Here is a 19,891-nt window from a genome sequence, read left to right as displayed (position 1 = left end):
TCCGGAACTGGGAGCATGCCTTTTCCACAAGTGCCGGCAGGAGCTCGGCAAATACTTGGCAAATCGTGGCGATCAAGCTGACTTTGGTGTTGTGGGAGGTCATGTTGGTGATGTTCTTGATATATGACCAAATGAAGTAGTCCAGCGTGTTCAGGTCAGGGGAGAAAGAGGGGGCCAGTAAGATCGAGGGAGGAGGGGGGCAGTGAGAGAAGGATACAAAATCGTAGCACTCCTTCTGAAATCCAGCCTAGGTCTCTTTGGACTTGTGGGCCAAGATTGAGTCTTGCTGCCACACCCAGAGTCTGCCAGCAACCACCTGATTGCACGAGGGGATCATCACACTCTTCAGCACATCCAGGTACACTTTGGTGTTTTTTTTAAGCTAACTTCAAAAATGCGAGGTGGCATGATGTGACCCTCACTTAAAACCACACCAAAGACCTTAACCATAGCTGGAAACTTTGTTGAGCTGTGCCCTGAAGCGTTGGGCCATCCGGATTTGCATTTTGAGGATGCTGGCAATGGTCCTGTTGTCATAACTTAGATTAGTAGAGAGCATGAGTTGTACAGCGGCGCATCTCTGATCTTACTCGTCAAAATGCTAGTATTTCTATATTTGTGGACTGTCTCTCCGGAAATATACTTGAAATCGAAGCTCTATACCAAGATCAAAAACAACGTTTATATCGTCTCAATCTCAGGATCAAGTAATATTTAACACTCCAGTTATATAATATTGTTTTTTTTTTCATAACTTTGTCACAGAAGACCATAACCGGAAACTTCATTGACATGTGCCCTCCACACTCTTCAGCATATCCAGGTACACTTTGGTGTTGACTTTCAAGCAGACTTCAAATATGTGAGGTGTCATGATGTGGCCCTCACTTGAAACCACATCAAAGACTATAATTGTGGTCAGAAACTTTGTTGAGCTGTGTCCTCAAGCGTTGAACCGTCCAGGTTTGCATTTTGATGGTGCTGGCAATGGTCCTGTTGTAATAACTTGGATCAGTAGAGAGCATGAGTTGTACAGTGGCACATCTCCAATCTCGCTCGTTGAACATTGTGTCACTTTCAGATATGATAGAAGGCTTCTGTTGCTCTTGGGATTTGTACACAACTGGCCAATTCGTAGATGGTCCACAACAAAAACACAACTGGCCAACTAAAAAGTAAAACTGGTTTTCATCCAATGGAAATGGAATCATGCAGTCTTTTCTAGGGCGACAATTTTATCGACCCATCCTGTATTGGTATAAATTCTAATTTCAATTAGTATTTTCCCTTGTTAATATAATAATGTGTTGTAACTTTGAAGTTATTGGATTGTTGATATAATTTGGTAACCGAAACATGTGTAACCAAGCAGATAAAAAGGTAATAACATATATATACTAGCAAAAGTAACCGTCGTTGACTGGGTTCAAAAACAGCCTACAGAAAATGGACTCTGATTTATGAAAGTATGATAGGTTATGAAAGGAAGGGTTGTAAAGAGATAGCTTCGAATTTGGGGGTATCAAAACCAAAGCAAAATATGATGAAAGTAAAAATAAAATAGATAAACCCCATAATTTATTATACCATACCTGTTCACACTGAAACACTTATCACAATATTCTGTGGATCTATATTAAAAAACCTTGTTAAACTTTGTGACATATTTCCATTCTATGGAGGTCAGGTGCGAACGAACACCCCATAATTTTATTATACCATATTTCTTCAAACTGAAACATAATTATCAAAGTATACTTACGCAGGTAGATATGAAAAGTCTTTATTAAAGTTTGTGCCTATTTCCATTCTATGGAGGCCAGGCACGAACGCAGACCCCACAATTTTTTTTATACCATCCCTATTTAAGTTAAGAATACTTTGATAAGTATGTTTTATGTACATCTATATCAAAAACACTTGTAAACGTTTTTTTTTTTTAAATTTTTTATTTCCATACTTTGTGGACCCCACGATTTTAATGAATCATCATTATGCCAGATCAAACATACCCATTTCTGTGTCTCGATACATCTATCATATGTGATCAGTTTTCTATAATAGTCAACCATATAGGAGCCTATTCATGACCAGACACACACACAGACGTTCAGCTTTATATTATAGATTTAGGGGATTAGAACAACAGAGTATATTTTAATGTATTAATAAATTCATTAATACAATTAAAATAAAAGAAAAGAAAACCGTGCTCGTTATAATGTAGATATATAATAAGCTCAATAGGCATATATATCCTAGAGCTATTTTAATATTGAAAAATCAAAAAATGAGAAGAATTAAGAACGAATTGAGTTTCTTCTAATCTTAGCTTTCATACTTCAAGATGTAGACTTTGTCTACAAAGAGACGAAACAATAAACCACATATTAATAATAATAAGCGAATTCTCAGTTTAAATGAAAACATTATCAATAATTTTCCCCACTCTTTATCTGTGCCTAAACCTAAACATAGATTCCATGATCAAAGCTTCTTTCTTAGAACTGCACGCCTGTGGAATTGTCTTCCGTTTTCCTACTTTCCAGCTGTCTATAATATGGTTGTCTTCAAGTCCAACGTGAACAAGTTTCTGATGAGCCGTTCCACTTAAGTTAACAAATTTACTGAACTTCCATTACTATCGATTACTATATTGTCCTTTTGACTAATCTACACTCTTTAACCCTTATCCTTGAGTGGCCTATCGGCCTTGATAAGTAATGACGCCTATGTAAAAAAAAAAAAAAAAATTAGTATTTTCATTGCTAACTATTTAGATGCCTTAAATTTTATGGGTACCTTTTTCTTTTTTTTGCTTTTATTTTCGCAGTTTCAAAATAATTTTTGGAAAAGTTCCACTACTTGAAAGTCTGACGTTCAAAACTTGTTTACGAAACATAAGTCCGATCATACCAAAGGTAAGGAAAATTTTAACAATTTGGTCTTGTGTAATTTACAGTTTTATCCTTCACTGTCGTCAGTATAAGGTTTGAAGTGGGAACAAGCCCTACGTTCAGATTCTGTGATTATTTTCCCGGGATTTCTTAACAACTTGAGAAGTCCTTGAATTTTGACTTTTGTCTTGAAAAAGCCTTATTTCTATTAACTTGAAAAATCCTTGAAAATCATATTCGCCATTAGAGAGTTCCATTAGTGCAAGGAAAGTTTGTTTTAGAGTGAAGCGTCATTTTTATTTGTTCTTTTTTTTTAAGCTCTTATTTATAATTGAATTTTTTAAACAAAAAAAAAAAAAGACTCCCTCTAAAAAAAAAAAAAAAACTTTGCTTGCCCAGATAGGACTCTCCAAGGGCAAGTACCCCCCCCTCATCTCCCACAATGTGATCCGAAAATGATGCTGGTCAGGTTGAAAAACAATGATTAAAATAGCATCTTGATTGGAAATTTAAGTTGTAAAAGAGAATTAATATTTGAGATGAAATAAGTAATATTTAAAACTACTAAAAAAAAAAAAAAAAAAAAAAGATGCAGGTTGTAACTTTTTTATTAGCTAAGGTAACATTTATTTGTCGTATTTAAAAAATTTTTTTTTTTTTATTTATTTTTTTTAATTGCTGTGGATTGTCAAACAAACCACAAATTTTATTTTAAAAAAACTTTTGTCTGGAGAAGGCCTTGAAAAACTTTGAAAATAGACATTGAAAACCTGTCATTTATTTTTTGTGTTTTTGGTTGCTGTTTTTTCTTCGACAGGGTACAAATAAGAGTCTCTAACCTAAATAGGTTCCGCATAAATTAGAAAATATATATATATATATATATATATATATATATATTATTCAAAAAAATTTTTTTTTTCTTACATTTTCACCCCAAACAAGGCACATTGCCAGTTTGATGTAGGAGGCTACTATCTTCACGTTACACTTGAACTTCTGCATATCAGTACAGTTGGAGAAGCAGGAACCCGGATTCTTTTCCCAGGATTTCTTAACAACTTGAAAAGTTCTTGAATTTTTTTTTTTTTGTCTTGAAAAAGCCTTATTTCTATTAACTTGAAAAATCCTTGAAAATCATATTCGCCATTAGAGAGTTCCATTAGTGCAAGGAAAGTTTGTTTTAGAGTGAAGCGTCATTTTTTTATTTCTCCTTTTTTTTTTTTTCTAGCTCTTATTTATAATTGAATTTTTTGAATAAATAAAAAAAAAAGACTCCCACTAAAAAAACTTTGCTTGCCCAGACAGGACTCTCCAAGGGCAAGTACCCCCCACCACCCCTTCTCCCACAATGTGATCCGAAAATGAGGCTGGTCAGGTTGAAAAAAAAAAAATGATTAAGATAGCATCTTGATTGGAAATTTAAAAGTCGTAAAAGAGTTAATATTTGAGATGAAATAAAAAGCATTTAAAACTATTAAAAAAAAAAACCAAAAAACAAAAAAAATGATGCAGGTTGTAACTTTTATTAGCTATGGTAACACTTGTTGTGTTTTTTTATTTTTTTTTATTACATTTTCACCCCAAACATGGCACATTGCCACTTTGATGTAGGGAGTTGCTATCTTCATGTTACACTTGAACTTCTGCATGAAACTACTGGAGTAGAAGGCTCTCTTACATCTAGGGATCTCAACTGTGAAGGGGTGGGATTTAGCTGCTTGTTGGGTTTGTCGGGGGTATTTACGTCGAGGGGGGGGGTACAAGTGCTTGCAGTTCGTCGAGCATTCACCATTAAAGTACTTGTAGAACAGGAAGAGGGACGCTACATTTTGTCGTTGGGACAGAGGCTGAAACTTAGATTACAGTTCAGGACCTATCAGGTTGGCGACTCTTTTGAACCTTGTCTAGGAGGGAGAGACTAGTAGCAGATGCACCAGCCCAAATATAAAAACAATACTTCATACATGGGCGAATGGTGGCATTATAGAGGTATAGGATACTTTCAGGCGTTAGTAGTTTTCTAGCACGGTAGAGAGAGCCTGCCTACCTTCGTAGCGGTCTTGATAATACTCTCAATGTAATTTTTCCAACTCGTGTTTCCTGTGAACGTTAGGCTGAGAGGAGTTTAAGACCTTTCCGAGACTGCTGCAAAGAAGCTGGCTCTAGTATACTAGAAAACTACAAAACTACTTTCGATAAAAATAAAAACATTCTGAATTGTTCTTTTTCTCTCCAGGCTTTTACATATTTGCCGAGTACTCTGACGGAAGTTAACTTGGGAGTCCTAAAATATGTAAGTAAACTTTCTACCTACTCTGTGCACAGGTGTCTTTTTCTTTTTCATTCATAGATTTTATTTTAAAACAAAGTAGTCAAAGTGTTCTTTTTTTTTTTTCTTTTTTTTTTGTTACGCTAGTTTTATTTAATTTTATTTTTTGAGCCGTTACTTGTAATACTTTGTTTTTTGTTAATGTTAGGCTAGTTTTATTTAATTTTATTTTTTGAGCCATTACTTGTAATACTTTTTTTTTTTTTTTTTAATGTTAGGCTAGTTTTATTTAATTTTATTTTTTGAGCCGTTACTTGTAATACTTTGTTTTTTTTTGTTAATGTTAGGCTAGTTTTATTTAATTTTATTTTTTGAGCCGTTACTTGTAATACTTTGTTTTTTTTTTGATGTTAGACTAGTTTTATTTAATTTTATTTTTTGAGCCGTTACTTGTAATACTTTGTTTTTTTTTTTGATGTTAGACTAGTTTTATTTAATTTTATTTTTTGAGCCGTTACTTGTAATACTTTGTTTTTTTTTTATGTTAGACTAGTTTTATTTAATTTTATTTTTTGAGCCGTTACTTGTAATACATTGTTTTTTTTTTTTTTTTTTTTTTTTAATTTGGACCTACTCTTATCACATGTTAATCCAAAATTATTTGAGGCAAAAGAGTTACTTCCCTTTCTGTGTGAATTTTATTTGCCAGTTAACAATTATTCTATTTCCTACCCTAGTATGTTGGAAATATTTTTAAGAAGACTTTTTATGTAATTTGTACGCCGGTTAACAGGTCCTGCTAGTATATAATAATCAATAGAGGATTGATTCTATAATAATACATATGCAATCTGCATCTATTAAAATATGTTTAAGCGTATTGTACGACCAGGCTGCCAGCTAGTCTCACATAAAAGCTGTCATCAAAACTGAATGTGTCTTTGATTAATAAAATTACAAGAACGTTTTTCAGTGAAAGATGTAATTATGTTTTTAAAATGAATAAAATTAAACGAAACATGTATTTTGTATATATTGTATAATTTTACGTATCTTGGGGATGTGGTTTGGTTATATACATAGCCACACTGATGAGCTGTGAAACAGCGAAACAGTACAGTATGTGGATGGCTATAATGCTCCTCATCTTGAGTTAAGCATATTGAGAAGTGATACACGAATTACCATTAGCATATAAAGCGATGCTCTTTGTGTAAACAAATCGAGCTTAGGTATTTTGGATGATGTCAAAACATCGTTGATTCACGACTCGCACAGCATCCGCCGATTAATGTAATGGTTAGGAGCCTTGACTGTCGTACAGGCGGTCGGGTTTCAATCCTTGCTTGAGGTAATTGCATGTCTAGCCGCACTGATGAGCTGTGAAACTGCAAAACAGTACTGTATGTGGATGACTATATATATATATATATATATATATATATATATATATAGCTCTGTAATTACATTGAGCTTCTTAAATAAAGATTGATATATATTATAAGAAAATATAATATATAGTTGGAAATATTATTAACAAGACATGTTATGCAATTTGCTCACTATTACTTGAGGAGAGGCTATATGAACACAAATGATTCTTAAACAAAAAAAAAACATTCTCCAGAACAACCGTTTCGGAAACTATCAAACTTCAAATTGACATAAGTATTACCTTTTATTGCATTTGTAATTATGATTAAATACTCTATGGCTGACTGGAATAGATTTTTTTGTTTTTTTTTTACACAGTGATCACCACTTATCAAGGCCCGGAAGCCACTCAGGGATAAGGGTTATTGCAAGTACATTACGTTAGTGTGGAGATTTGATGAAGTGTTTACTTAAGTGGGCGGTTCATTAGGAATTTGTTAACATTGGACTTGAAGACATCCAAGTTGTAGTCCGGTGGGAAGCAGGCAGACAGAGCAGAGTTCCACAGGCATGCAGTTCTAAGAAAGAAGCTGTGTTCATGGAATCCGCGTTTTGATTTAGGCACAGATATAGAGTGGGGAAAATTTTTCACAGTGGATTCAGCTAGACGGGTGTTTTTCGTGAAAGATTGGCAAGGGGGACCAGAGATTGGAGTTCAGATGAACACCTGCCATGGAAATAACGATAAAACAAGGATAGGCTCGCAACGTCTCTTCTGTGGGAGAGAGGTTGCAGGGTAGAGAAAAGGGCATCCCCCACTAAGCCACAAAGTCTATTTTGTACTCTGTCAAGGCAGGATAGGCTGTTTTTAATTATGATTAAATATAATTTATTTTTGAATGCAATAGCTTGTTGGTTTTTAATTGCCTTCGTCCAAAAAACGGAAGGTTTTTGTGCTACAAAAGATTGTTCTTTTCTGTAAACAAAAAAAAATGTTAGAAATAAACTTCCAATAGGAACAGATCCAGTCTAATTTTATATAGACTTCTGGACATGTTTGGTTATTTAAGATCTTAAGAATTAATTAATTCTTCCAAATATTTGTTCAAGCTATATTTTATGGAATTTGTTTTCTGCAGATATTTTCAGATATTATGCTACAGCTTCTAAAAGGGATATTGTAGCATCTACTCCTAACAAGTTGGTCTTGGAATATGTCAGTGGTTTCGAAGCTCACTCAACAGAGCTAAATTCGAGCTTAATAATTACGTTTTAAAAAGAAAAAGGTGGGAACAATGAATTGGAGATGAAAAAGCGGGTGGTGGTGGAAAGAAACTAATTATTAAATAGAAACTACATTAAGCCCTAAGAGATTCTCTTTCTGTTTGCAAAAAAAAAAAAAGGTCTCTATCTTAATATATATAGTTTCTAGAATTTGAAAAAAAAAACCCAAACATTGTTAAAAAATTGTTCTTCAAAATAACTGGATTTGGCATTAAATGACCTGAAAAGGGTTGATATGCCGTAAAACAACCAAACTAAACCAAACCTGGATATAACTTTAAACGATATCCGATGGTGAGGCTCCACCTTGCGGGCCTTGGGGAGTGTGGAGCCACCCTTTAATTGCCATTGCTCCCAGGTCCACTCTGACCTGGAGTGGTAGTATCTGTTAGGCTCCCAAATATAGAAACTAACTTACAGCTGGATTCAACATTAAATATCCTGAAAAAGGTTGATATGCCATAAAACAAAAACAACCAACCAACCAAACTGTAAAAAAACAAAAACAAAAGGCCAAATTCGCAAAAATTGGCTTTAAAGAATATAAGAGTAGCCTCCTTTGATGTGGAATCATTTGCGAATCTATATATACACGTGTGTGTGTGTGTATATATATATATATATATATATATATTATAAGTGAAAGTGTCTGTCTGTGTGTTTGTACATTTCCCTATGCAATAACTCTGTCAATTTTAAGTCTACAGACTCGAAATTTGATATACAGGCTACTGAGATTTGGGAAAATCTATGTGATCGGTTTTCGGCTAGAAATTTGCTGTTTAGAGGTCAAAGTTCAACGATTTGACCTTTGAGAACTCTACCAAACTCCTCCGACAATTTTGGGTCTAAACACTTGAAATTTTAGATATAGGTTCCTTGGACATGGATCTAACTTAATAACTTGATTTGAGCCCAAAACAAATTTTAAGAAGTCATAATAGGGGTCAAAGTTTAAAAAATTGACTTTTTTTTTTTTTTTTGGCTCGACATGCACCTCAAAACACCCGGGCAACGCTGGGAACCCATGCTAGCATATATATATATATATGTGTGTGTAAAGTTAGAAGTAATTTTCATGTTTTTTTTTTTTTGTTTCTTCGTTTATTCCCTAAATTCATAATTCAGTTTTATCAATATTAGATTGTATATTGCTTCAAAATGACGTAATTTTACATAGATAATATTTATATTTTATATTGAATAAAGTTCAGTTTAAGTATTAATCGAATTGGGTTCCTTTCTTTTCTTTTTAATGTTTTAATGCTCTTTTTAAAAATGCCCTCATATAGTATCAACAGTGGCAGTTTAACAAATCTTACCTACATTTTTCAGTTAACAGGCCTTTTATATCTTGGTGGCCGTGAACAAATACATAGAGGACATTTCACGTTTTGTTACGTAATAAATAGGATTTAATTACTTTCTAACGATAATTTTATTTTCTTCAGGTGGAATCATCGCTATTTCTTCGACTCTGGGAGAAGTGTCCGAATTTGGAGGTGCTGACCCTCAAAGCAAATGTGGACAATGACACTATTGGCGGTGACATATGTGTGAGTTATTTTATTTTTTAGAAAGAAGAGGATGTTGTAGTTTGTTTGAAGCATTGTGTAAAGAGTTGTTTGAAGGCTATTACAATGCAGCTTGTGGACCTCAAAATACGGGCAACACTTTTCAAGTTGCTTTATGTCTCGTTTAGAGCGATTTTCATAAAAACATTTCAAGTGGCTTCATGCCTTGTCTGGGCCGATTTTCATAAAAGCATTTCAAGTCGCTTCATGCCTTGTTATGAGCGATTTTCATAAAAACTTTCAAGTTGCGATGCTTGGCCTTCTGCTAGTATATATTTTCACCTAACTCATTCAATTTTGTAAATAAAAATATAAATAATGACATATTTATATAAATTATGTTTATGCGCGCATGCACGCGTGTTTCTCGGTTATGATTTCTTTATATTTGACGGCATTGCAGGCTGGTAATGGGAAAACAAACACAGTGGTATAGTAATAAGGCGTACCAACAAAAGTATGTTAAAAAGTATGTCATTATTCTGGGTCAAAAACGTTTAATAATATTGGAATTTATTTTCTTCTCACCGAAAGAAGGTTAGAAAGTGGAAAGTCTCAAGCTAGTCTCCCTGAGGACAGGGTACTCTAAACTTCTAAAATTGATGGGCAGTCTGGTCGGCATTACTTGATCGTATACATATTATTTAGTTTTTTTTAGATATCCCCACTTAATGTTAAAAGAATCAAAAGATTGGCAAACCTTCTAGCATGCTCGTATCTTATAAATTTTCCTAATGTCTGTCATTCTGTCTGTGTGTGACGCGGTTTATCTCGGCCTACCGGCAACTCACCCAGGCAAGTTAGGTACCAAAATGAAGCTTATGACCGAGCGGATGTTTTAGTGATATTTATATCCATGTTTGGTGTATGGAAATGCACAAAAAGAACGATTTACTAAACGTTTAATTTACTGGATATTTTTTAACATCTTGACGTTTACGTTTTATATAAAATATAATTTCTGTATTTTTCCAATAATATATAATGACAGAGAAGGCTGCTCAACACTAATATATATATATAATATGATTATATATATAATCATTACCATAATTATGTTTTTAATACCTGCAGATCCTAGTTTTTCATTCTCTCAAGAATCATCAGTGAAGGGAGTAACGATTACAGACGGTTGGGAGATTCGAACCCGGTCACGAAGCCATCTCTCACTTCTTTAACAAGGAACAACCCGCACAGCAAACGTTAACCACGAAAAATTTAATAAAATTGAAAAAATAATTTGTTGGATTAGGATGATGTCATAGTTTGCTTGAAACATTGTGTGTTGTGTGAAGGGAGTTAATATTGAAGACTACGGCAATGCAGCTTGTCTAGAAAAACACAGTTGGTTACGAGACAAGGTAAAAACAATAACGCCAATATTGAAAGTTTTCAATAATTTGCAATTATAAAATATTTATCAACATAATGTATTGACCAAGGATCATATCAGGATGTTAACGTCTCAAATGTTCGAGGTATATCTCATCTTCAGGAGAAATAAAAATAAAAATATAGGCGCAATTACTTCAGTATGCCGGAAGCTGGAAACTACAATTTCGCAGTTGGACAAGGTCACATCTTTGTTTTGTTATTGGTTTATGGCCCGATAATTTGTTGAATGAGGATGATGTCGTAGTTTGCTTGAAGCATTGTGCGCTGTGTGAAGAGTTAATACTGAAACCTACGGCAATGCAGCTTGTGTAGAAAAATACTGTTGGGTACGAGACAAGTTAAAAAGAATAATTACAATATTGAAAGTTTTCAATAATTTGCAATTATCAATAATTTCCCTCGCTCTTTTTCTGTGCCTAAACCTAAACGTAGATTCCATGAACAAAGCTTCTTTCTTAGAACTGCACGCCTGTGGAATTGTTTTCCTGCTTTCCAGCTGTCTATAATCTGATTGTTCAAGTTCAACGTACTATTTCAGTACTTAATTTATATTTTTTTCTCCGGATTGTTTTATTTAATGATAGCGTTTTCTTGTCATAAATGTTTATTATATCTACCATGATTGCATGAACAGATTAAGAAATTGTATTCATTGTTAATTTGTGAGAGCTGAATCTATCAACATACGTTCCCTTTAAAAAACACGCCAGTTGGACTTTTAATATATTTTTTTTTTTTTTTTTTTATAAAGAAGAGTAGAGAACGTTTTATGGAAGCGTTGTCGGCAGCTCCCGTTACTCTCACTTCTCTTTATTTGTCACTCAGTCCTCATTTTTTTAATGAGTGATTTTTCTGACAAAGGGAGAAGAGAAAGCTGTATTCTAGGTTGGCAGTATTTTGCGTGAACAGTCGACAGAGATGGCGGAAATTTTCTGTTCTATGTCTATCCTTGTAGCCATGTCACTAGTAAGGGTGCTGGAGGTAAACGTTTTATCTGGGCTGACGTTATCCGCCTGATAGTCAGGGACCCGAACCTTGGATTAACCACTAAGGAGGCTGTCCTATCAGCAGGCGCAAAGTACTGGGGCTGCTGTATTGCCATTTGTTGAATGGATTCTAGACCATGCAGTAGTCTCTGGTGGGGCCTCTCGATGCCATACTAGTGGGTAATTGTTACGGCTTTACCTTATCATGTGCTACAAAAAAAAAAAAAAAAATTCTTTGTTACTTTTCTCTTTGTTTCCCTTCTCTGTCCTGCTCTAAGCAAGTCTGACGACCTAGTCGACAAACTCCAAAATTCCATCATGACAAGTTTCAATAAAAAATACACGATTAAACCAGGATCTGAAACTTCCAACGTAGACCCCCACTACCATGTCTCCTTCTCCAACATCAGGGGTCTACGTTCTAACCTTCCAGAGGTTGAAGCCCAATTACAGGAGACTAAACCAGACCTTTTCTTTTTAAGTGAAACTGGAATTGGACAGACTATTTCCCTAAATGAGTTCGTAATTAAAGGATACTCTAACCTAACTTCCAAATCTGACCCCCAAGATCGCCATGGGCATGGAATATGTGCCTATATAAAAGATGGCTTTCCATGTGGTAGGGACATCTCCAGAGAAGATCCTAACTTACCCTATATGTGCTTCTGAGTAGCACTAGCTCACACTACGACATTTATATTTACTCTCTATCGCCCCCATAACAGCGGAGTTACTATCTTTAAAAGCATATCTGAGAAAATTGACCTAGTTCTATCAGCATATCCTTCAGCTAACATTCACGTATGTGGAGACTTCAATGTTCACAATGTGGAATGGTTGACCCACTCAAACAAGACCGATGATGAGAGGAGATTCTGTCATGATTTCTCCATTGCTTATGACCTCACTCAGATTGTTCACGAACCCACCCGTGTGCCCGACAATGACGGCCAGTATGCAAGTCTCCTAGACCTTTTCTCACAACTTGCCCTGAACTATGTTCAGTTTCCGTTCTGTCTCCTCTTGGATCTTCCGACCACTCAGTTGTATCAATTAAAATAAAAATGAAATGTAATAGGTCCTCAGACGTACCTCTCCATCGTACAGTATATCGATACACTATGGCTGACTGGGATAGTTTCCGTACATTTATATCGGATCTTAAAAGGATGTGTCGTCTATAGTATCAGACCTGACAGAATGGTTAATTGTAGGTATAGACAATTTCATACCCTCAAAAAAGTTCCAGCAAAAACCTAACAGCCAGCCATGGTTTTCTCCAGAATGTGCTACTGCTATTGCGCACAGAAATCACTTTTTCCACTGCTTCCAACGTAATAGATGTATGGAAACTAAAGCCGCTTTCAGGACTGCCAGCAACCATTGTAAGAAAGTAATAAAGAATGCAAGAGAGTTGTATACACAGTCCGTCAAGTCCAAAGTAGCTGAGCAGCGGCTTAATTCCCACCAGTTTTGGCAAATTGCAAACAGAATCCTGAACAGAAGCGTGTGCTCTATCCCAACTATTATCAATGGACCTGAGTTAATCTCGTCAGCATCAGACAAAGCCAAACTCTTTGCCAAAAACTTTGCAGCCAATTCTACCCCTTGCGACCAAGGCCGCCAACCCCCAATATTTCTTCCTGTATCAGAAAACCCACTATGTGATATACAAATATCTGTATGTGATGTTGCCAAGCTAATCAAAAACCTTGATTCCAGTAAAGCAACCGGCCCTGACGGTATTCCAATTATAGTACTCAAAAAACTTCAACCGGAACTAGCACCCATACTTACAAAACTGTTTAAAGGTTGTCTTAAGGAGAATTGCTTCCCATCACCCTGAAAAATCTCATCAGTATGCCCTGTATTTAAGAATTCAGGTGATCGTTCATCCCCCTCTCAGTACAGGCCAATAAGTCTCCTGTGCGTCATGAGTAAGTTGCTGGAATCTGTGTTAAATACAGAAATAATCAACCATCTCAGCAAAAATAACCTTCTTAGTGACACACATTATGGTTTCCGTTCTGCTAGATCTACAGCAGATGTGCTTACAGTTATATCTCATAGGATTAGCGAATCTCTCGACAGAGGCAACCTTTCTAGGGCAATTGCTCTTGATATATCAAAGGCCTTTGATAGAGTATGGCATAAAGGTTTACTTCACAAGATCTCCAGCTATGGTATAGCTGGAAATGTCTTCTCAATTATTAAATCATTTCTCTTTGATAGATTCATAAGAGTAGTAGTTGATGAGCAAAAATCAGAAGCTCACAGTATAAATGCTGGAGTCCCTCAGGAGTCCATCCTGGGCCCAACTCTTTTCCTGATCTACATTAATGATCTTCTAAATCACATCCTTACATCATTCGTAGACATTTTTGCTGATGACACTACCATTTATGGTAGCACATCTAAGACAGTAAATGACCAAGTTCTCTCCGATTCTCTCTCCTCTGATCTTGATCATGTTGTACAATGGGGAAAGGAGTGACTGGTTACTTTTAATGCATCTAAAACCAAGCTTCTATCTTTACATCATCAACGCTCTGATCCCCATCTGGCATCGATTAAAATGAATGGCTCTTGTCTTGGGGAGGCCTCAAGTTTTGACAGGCTTCTGGGCTTGACCTTTACTCTTGATCTTAAATGGAATACGTACATCAAATCTGTTGCCAAGGCTGCTGGAAAAATGGTGGGATCCTTCTATCGATCCAGTAGATATCTCACTGCTGATGCAATTGTCTATCTATATAAGAGCCAGATACGTCCAAGGATGGAATACTGTTGCCACATCTGGGCAGGAGCTGCTAGAAAAGACTTGTCCTGCCTTGATAGGGTTCAAAATAGACTTCGTGGCCTGGTGGGAGATGTCCTTTTCTCTTCGCTGCAACCTCTATCTCACAGAAGAGATGTTGCGAGTTTGTCTCTGCTTTATCGTTATTTTCATGGAAAGTGTTCGACTGAGCTTCAATCTATGGTTCCCTCTCGCCAAACTTTCACAAGAAACACTAGACTAGCTGAAAACACTATCAATAATTTTCCCCACTCTTTATCTGTACCTAAACCTAAACATAGATTCCATGATCAAAGCTTCTTTCTTAGAACTGCACGCCTGTGGAATTGTCTTCCGTTTTCCTGCTTTCCAGCTGTCTATAATATGGTTGTCTTCAAGTCCAACGTGAACAAGTTTCTGATGAGCCGTTCCACTTAAGTTAACAAATTTACCGAACTGCCATTACTATCGATTACTATATTATCCTTTTGACTACTCTACACTCTTTAACCCTTATCCTTGAGTGGCCTATCGGCCTTGATAAGTGGTGACGCCTATGTAAAAAACAAAAAAAAAACAAGTTCTTGATGAACCATCCCCCTACGTAATCCAATTTACAAAATTTCCACTACTTATGTATACCTATTAACCCTTATCCTCAAGTGGCCTTCGGGCCTTGATAAGTGGTAGCTCCTTTAAAAAAAAAAAAAAAATATCTATTTATCAACATGATGTATAAAACAAGGATCGTAATGTTAACTTCTCAAATTTTCGAGGTATAGAGCTATAGGCCGTGGCATGTGACCGACCCACATGTTACACTAAATGTCTTGAAAACGGTCTGCGTATTGTTACATTGAGTCGTGTTATGATATCTAACCATGTTAAATAGATGGCCACATTCAATGCCGCCAAGACTAAACTAGTTTCATTCAATAATTACAAGAAACCTTCTCTACCACCTATAGCAATGGCCAACGACTCTTTATCTGAGGGTACGTCTTTCAAGCTCCTTGGCCTCACGTTCACAGGAAATATGAGTTGGAACAATTACATCGAGGTCATTGCTAGGGCCACTGCAAGGAAGGTGGGCTCTCTCTACCGTGCTAGAAAACTACTAACACCCGAAAGTATCCTTTACCTCTATAAGGCCACCATTCGCCCATGTATGGAATACTGTTGTCACATTTGGGCTGGTGCATCTGCTACTCGTCTCTCGCTCCTAGACAAGGTTTAGAAGAGAGTTGCAAATCTGATAGGCCCTGAACTGGCATCTAAGCTTCAGCCTCTGTCCCATCGACGAAACATTGCATCCCTCTGCCTGTTCTACAAGATGCCCTTTTCTCTTCCCTGCAACCTCTCTCCCACAGAAGAGACGTTGCGAGCCTATCCTTGTTTTACCGTTATTTCCATGGCAGATGCTCGTCTGAACTCCAATCTCTGGTCCCCCCTCGCCAATCTTTCACGAAAAACACCCGTCTAGCTGAATCCACTGTGAAAAATTTCCCCCACTCTATATCTGTGCCTAAATCAAAACGCGGATTCCATGAACAAAGCTTCTTTCTTAGAACTGCACGCCTGTGGAACTCTGTTCTGTCTGCCTGCTTCCCTCCGGACTACAACTTGGATGTCTTCAAGTCCAATGTTAACAAATTCCTAATGAACCGCCTCCTTAAGTAAACACTTCATCAAAGCTCCACACTAACGTAATGTACTTGCAATAACCCTTATCCCTGAGTGGCTTCCGGGCCTTGATAAGTGGTGATCACTGTGTAAAAAAAAAAAAAAAAAAAAAAAAAAGTATTTTAATGGTGAATGCTCTAACGAACTGCAAGCACTTGTGCCCCCACAACGTGAACACCCTCGACAAACCCGACAGGCTGCAAAATCCCACCCCGGCACTGTAGAAATCCCTAGATGTAAAAGATCTTTCTACTCCAGTAGTTTCTTCCCCAGAACTGCTAGACTTTGGAATTCCATTCCAGGTCCCTGCTTCCCTAACTGTACTGACATGCAGAAGTTCAAGTGCAACGTGAACCGATATCTTGCTGCCCAAATCCCTACATAGTACCCCAGTAGTTGTTGCCCCTGATAGTAGCCCCGTACACCAAGCCTTGTTTGGGGTGAAAATGTAATTAAAAAAAAAATGTAAACGAGTGTATACATTTCGTGTTTGTTTGTGACGTGTCCTAAAAATGTTATTAAATGTCTATCGTATCTTTTATTTTGTTTGCGTGTCCGTTCCATGAGTCACCTGCATCTGTTCTCTGCTCCTCAGCTCTGGAAACCAACCTTTCTCAATAAAAATGATAGATGCAAGTTTGTTTTTTTTCTGGACAAATGAGTTTTTGGTCCCTTTGACAAAAGGAGGGTGGACCTGTAAATTCACCCTTGTCCGTTCATCTATCCGCACTTTTCTCAATAACTACACCTTGGAATTTTTTGAAATTTTGCACAAACATTAAACATGATATGAGTAAAAAAGTTAACAGAACCAATTTTCCGGGAAAACTCTGGTTGCCCCCCCTCCCCCATGGGTGTCTTTCGGGTTAAAATGGTTAAAATTGCTAAAATTGACACCTTTGTGCTTATTAAAAATAAAAAAAAAAACGATTCCTTGGATTTTTATAAAACTTTCTGAAAAGTTGTAACTAACTGATTTCTATATAATTTTATTTGTCTATACTTTGCGATAACTCTTGGGTGTGCCCCAGGGGGACTCTTTTAGGGCTAATAAAAATACTCCATTTTTGGGACTATTTTACCATATTTGTCCAAAGTTTTTTTTATGTTTAGCAGGTTTGCATGGTGCTGAACTCAAGTTTAAATATGTTAAGGTCTTGGAGACTTTTGGGGCTAAATATGGGGTGGGGGGCAAATGATGGACTTAGTCATTTCTTTTTTTGCATGGTGCAGTACTCCAATTTACATATGTTAAGTCCTAAAACTGCACCGTTTGTTCATTTTCACCAGGATTTGACGTCCCCTGGGTGCTCACGGGGGACTATGCATGCTTCACTTGTTATTTAGCCGTTGATGTCACCACTTTCGAATAAGATGATCACGTAGAGATTGGGAGGGGGAAAGCAATGACATAAGCAACTATATGATTTTACTTCATTTCACAAATTTCTCTTTCTTCTTCCTTATCGTTTTTTGTAATTTTTGGATGTATTACTATTTGCGTCGGCCCTGTCGGTGGGGCATTAGAATACGCCGACTACCCCCCTGCAGAGGGTAAAAATCCCTCAATGGGGTTCCTGGATATGACCTTAAACTATATCCAGTGGTGAGGCCCCAGCTTGTGGGCTTTGGGGAGTGTGGAGCCACCCTTTAATTACCATTGCTCCCAGGTCCACTCTGACCCGGAGTGGTAGTACCTGTTAGGGTCCCAACTATGGGTTAAATAGAAACCGACGTGAAAACAACAAATATACTCTATTAAAAAAAATTTTCTTCAAAATCTTTGGATTCGGCATTAAATAACCCGAAAAGGGTTGATATGCCGTAAAACAACCAACCAACCAACTATTTGCGTCGTGACAATGATGTAGGTACTATTTATTTTACTTGACATTCAATATTTCTGTTCGTTCAACATAGAAGCAGCAAATTTTTTTTTTTCACTGTAACTGTACATTGATTTTTATATACCCACCGAATACACCCTTCTCTAAAACTTTTGAGAGACGGAACCAAAGTTGACAAATGTGGTATCATATTGAAGCTCCATCACCCGGATGACAAATATCGAAATTTCACGTCAAACGGACCACTAGAAGTGGGTCAACTGATCAGTTTTCTTCAAGGGGGGCCCCCCCCAAATCCCAAACATCTGTGTGTATGTAGGTTTGTATGTAACGCTAAAACTTTTGACAGACACAACCAAACTTTCATGATTGATTTTTCATTAAAAAGTCATATGGAACGAGATATAACAAACTCCGGGGTTTGTTCCAGTGTTATTTTTATTGTTTGCTGTTCATCGGTTGCTACTCACAGTTAAATAACCTGCAAACGTGTAATAGCAAGCAAAATCGTGTAAACGAATGTGTAGTAGTTGTGCAGTGCAAAGTATGCAGTTGTAGGCTTGCACAGCACACTTTGTTACGTTAGTTTTCAGAACAATCTCCACTCTATTTCCATAATGAGACATTTTCTTTTCTTTACTTCTAGATTCGTAGTACATCATGTTACATTGGAACACAAGCCACTAATCTCTTTCACCCATAGCTCACACAGCACCCGTTGTCATGTTAGTTTTCAGAACAATTTTCACTCTATTTAACCCTTATTCTCGAGTGGCCTCTGGGCCTTGGTAAGTGGTTATTCTCTTGTAAAAAAAAAAAAAAAAATTACATAATGAGACATTTTTTTGTTTGCAGTAAATCATGTTAGATACATTCCACTAATCTCTTTCGCCCATAGCTCACACAGCACATTTTCTCGCATTAGTTTTCAGAACAATCTTCACTCTATTTCCATAATGTGACATTTTTTTGTTGTCTTTCTCTGATTAGTTTCTTTTTACGCTTATATGTATTTTGAAAAAATTATATTCCAATTTTTGTCTTTTTAGAAATTTACCAAACTCAGACATTTAGAACTGGAAAACAGCGGTAAGAATTAAAATTTTTGTTTAGATACTTGTACAGTTTAATCAAGGCATTAAAAAATGAAAAGATCAAAAAAGGTTATATTGTACGTATCCGTTATGGAATGAAGTTCTCCGAAAAAAAATTTCACTTAATTTCATCAAGTAGTTTTTTTTTTTTTTTTTTTTTTTTACAGCGAAAAAACAATTTGTTATGATACCAAGCAAAAGGTTCAATTTTTTAGGAAGAAAAGCTAGTATTAAAAATGGGGAGGGAGTGTTGGCGCTTTAAACTGAGTTATCTCCCTTTGGCATGTTCAAAAGTTTCCAAGATGGCTGACTTCAACACGCTCTCATAAAAACGTGTTTTCCGCTGTAAAAAAAAAAAAAAAAAAATACTCTATCAAATTAAGTGAAATTTTTTTCCGGAGTTCATCAGTCCAAAATGGATACGTAAAATATAACCTTTTTTTCCGATATTTTCATTTTTTAATGTCTTGATTAAACTGTACAAGTACCTTTTTTTTTTTTTTTTTTTTTTTTTTTTTCTATTTTATTTAAAAACACTTATTTCTATTTTTGTTAAATCTTTCTGCCGCTTCTACACGATTGGGACGATATTTCAGAAATCGTAAAACTGAATTTCACATGAAAACAATGGTATCTACGTATTCCTCATATTTTTAAGATGATTAGATCCCCCCCCCCCAAAAAAAAAAAAAATTGCGAAAATCGATGA

The 19,891-nt window shown here is 36.1% G+C and overlaps 1 protein-coding gene across 6 annotated transcripts in view; it reads left to right on the top strand.

Moving 5' to 3' along the window:
• The window catches only part of LOC145271101 (uncharacterized), a 177,356-nt gene that overhangs the window by 92,712 nt on the left and 64,753 nt on the right, over positions 1–19,891 (top strand). For all 6 annotated transcript variants that reach the window (XR_013865692.1, XM_080126643.1, XM_080126646.1 and 3 more), the window contains exons 7-10: positions 2,834–2,921; positions 5,137–5,193; positions 9,279–9,383; positions 19,138–19,177. Coding sequence is in view for 5 of the 6 variants with exons in the window: in XM_080126643.1 (XP_079982769.1) it covers positions 2,834–2,921; positions 5,137–5,193; positions 9,279–9,383; positions 19,138–19,177 (290 nt within the window). In the remaining variant the exon portion in view is untranslated. The remainder of the gene's footprint in view (positions 1–2,833; positions 2,922–5,136; positions 5,194–9,278; positions 9,384–19,137; positions 19,178–19,891) is intronic.

The sequence above is a fragment of the Euprymna scolopes genome, chromosome 46, assembly GCF_053919585.1.
Source record: "Euprymna scolopes isolate OS-2025 chromosome 46, ASM5391958v1, whole genome shotgun sequence".
In the NCBI taxonomy this organism is placed as follows: domain Eukaryota; kingdom Metazoa; phylum Mollusca; class Cephalopoda; order Sepiida; family Sepiolidae; genus Euprymna; species Euprymna scolopes.
The sequence above is the reverse complement of the archived record's forward strand: the minus strand, read 5'-3'. Positions and strand labels throughout refer to the sequence as shown.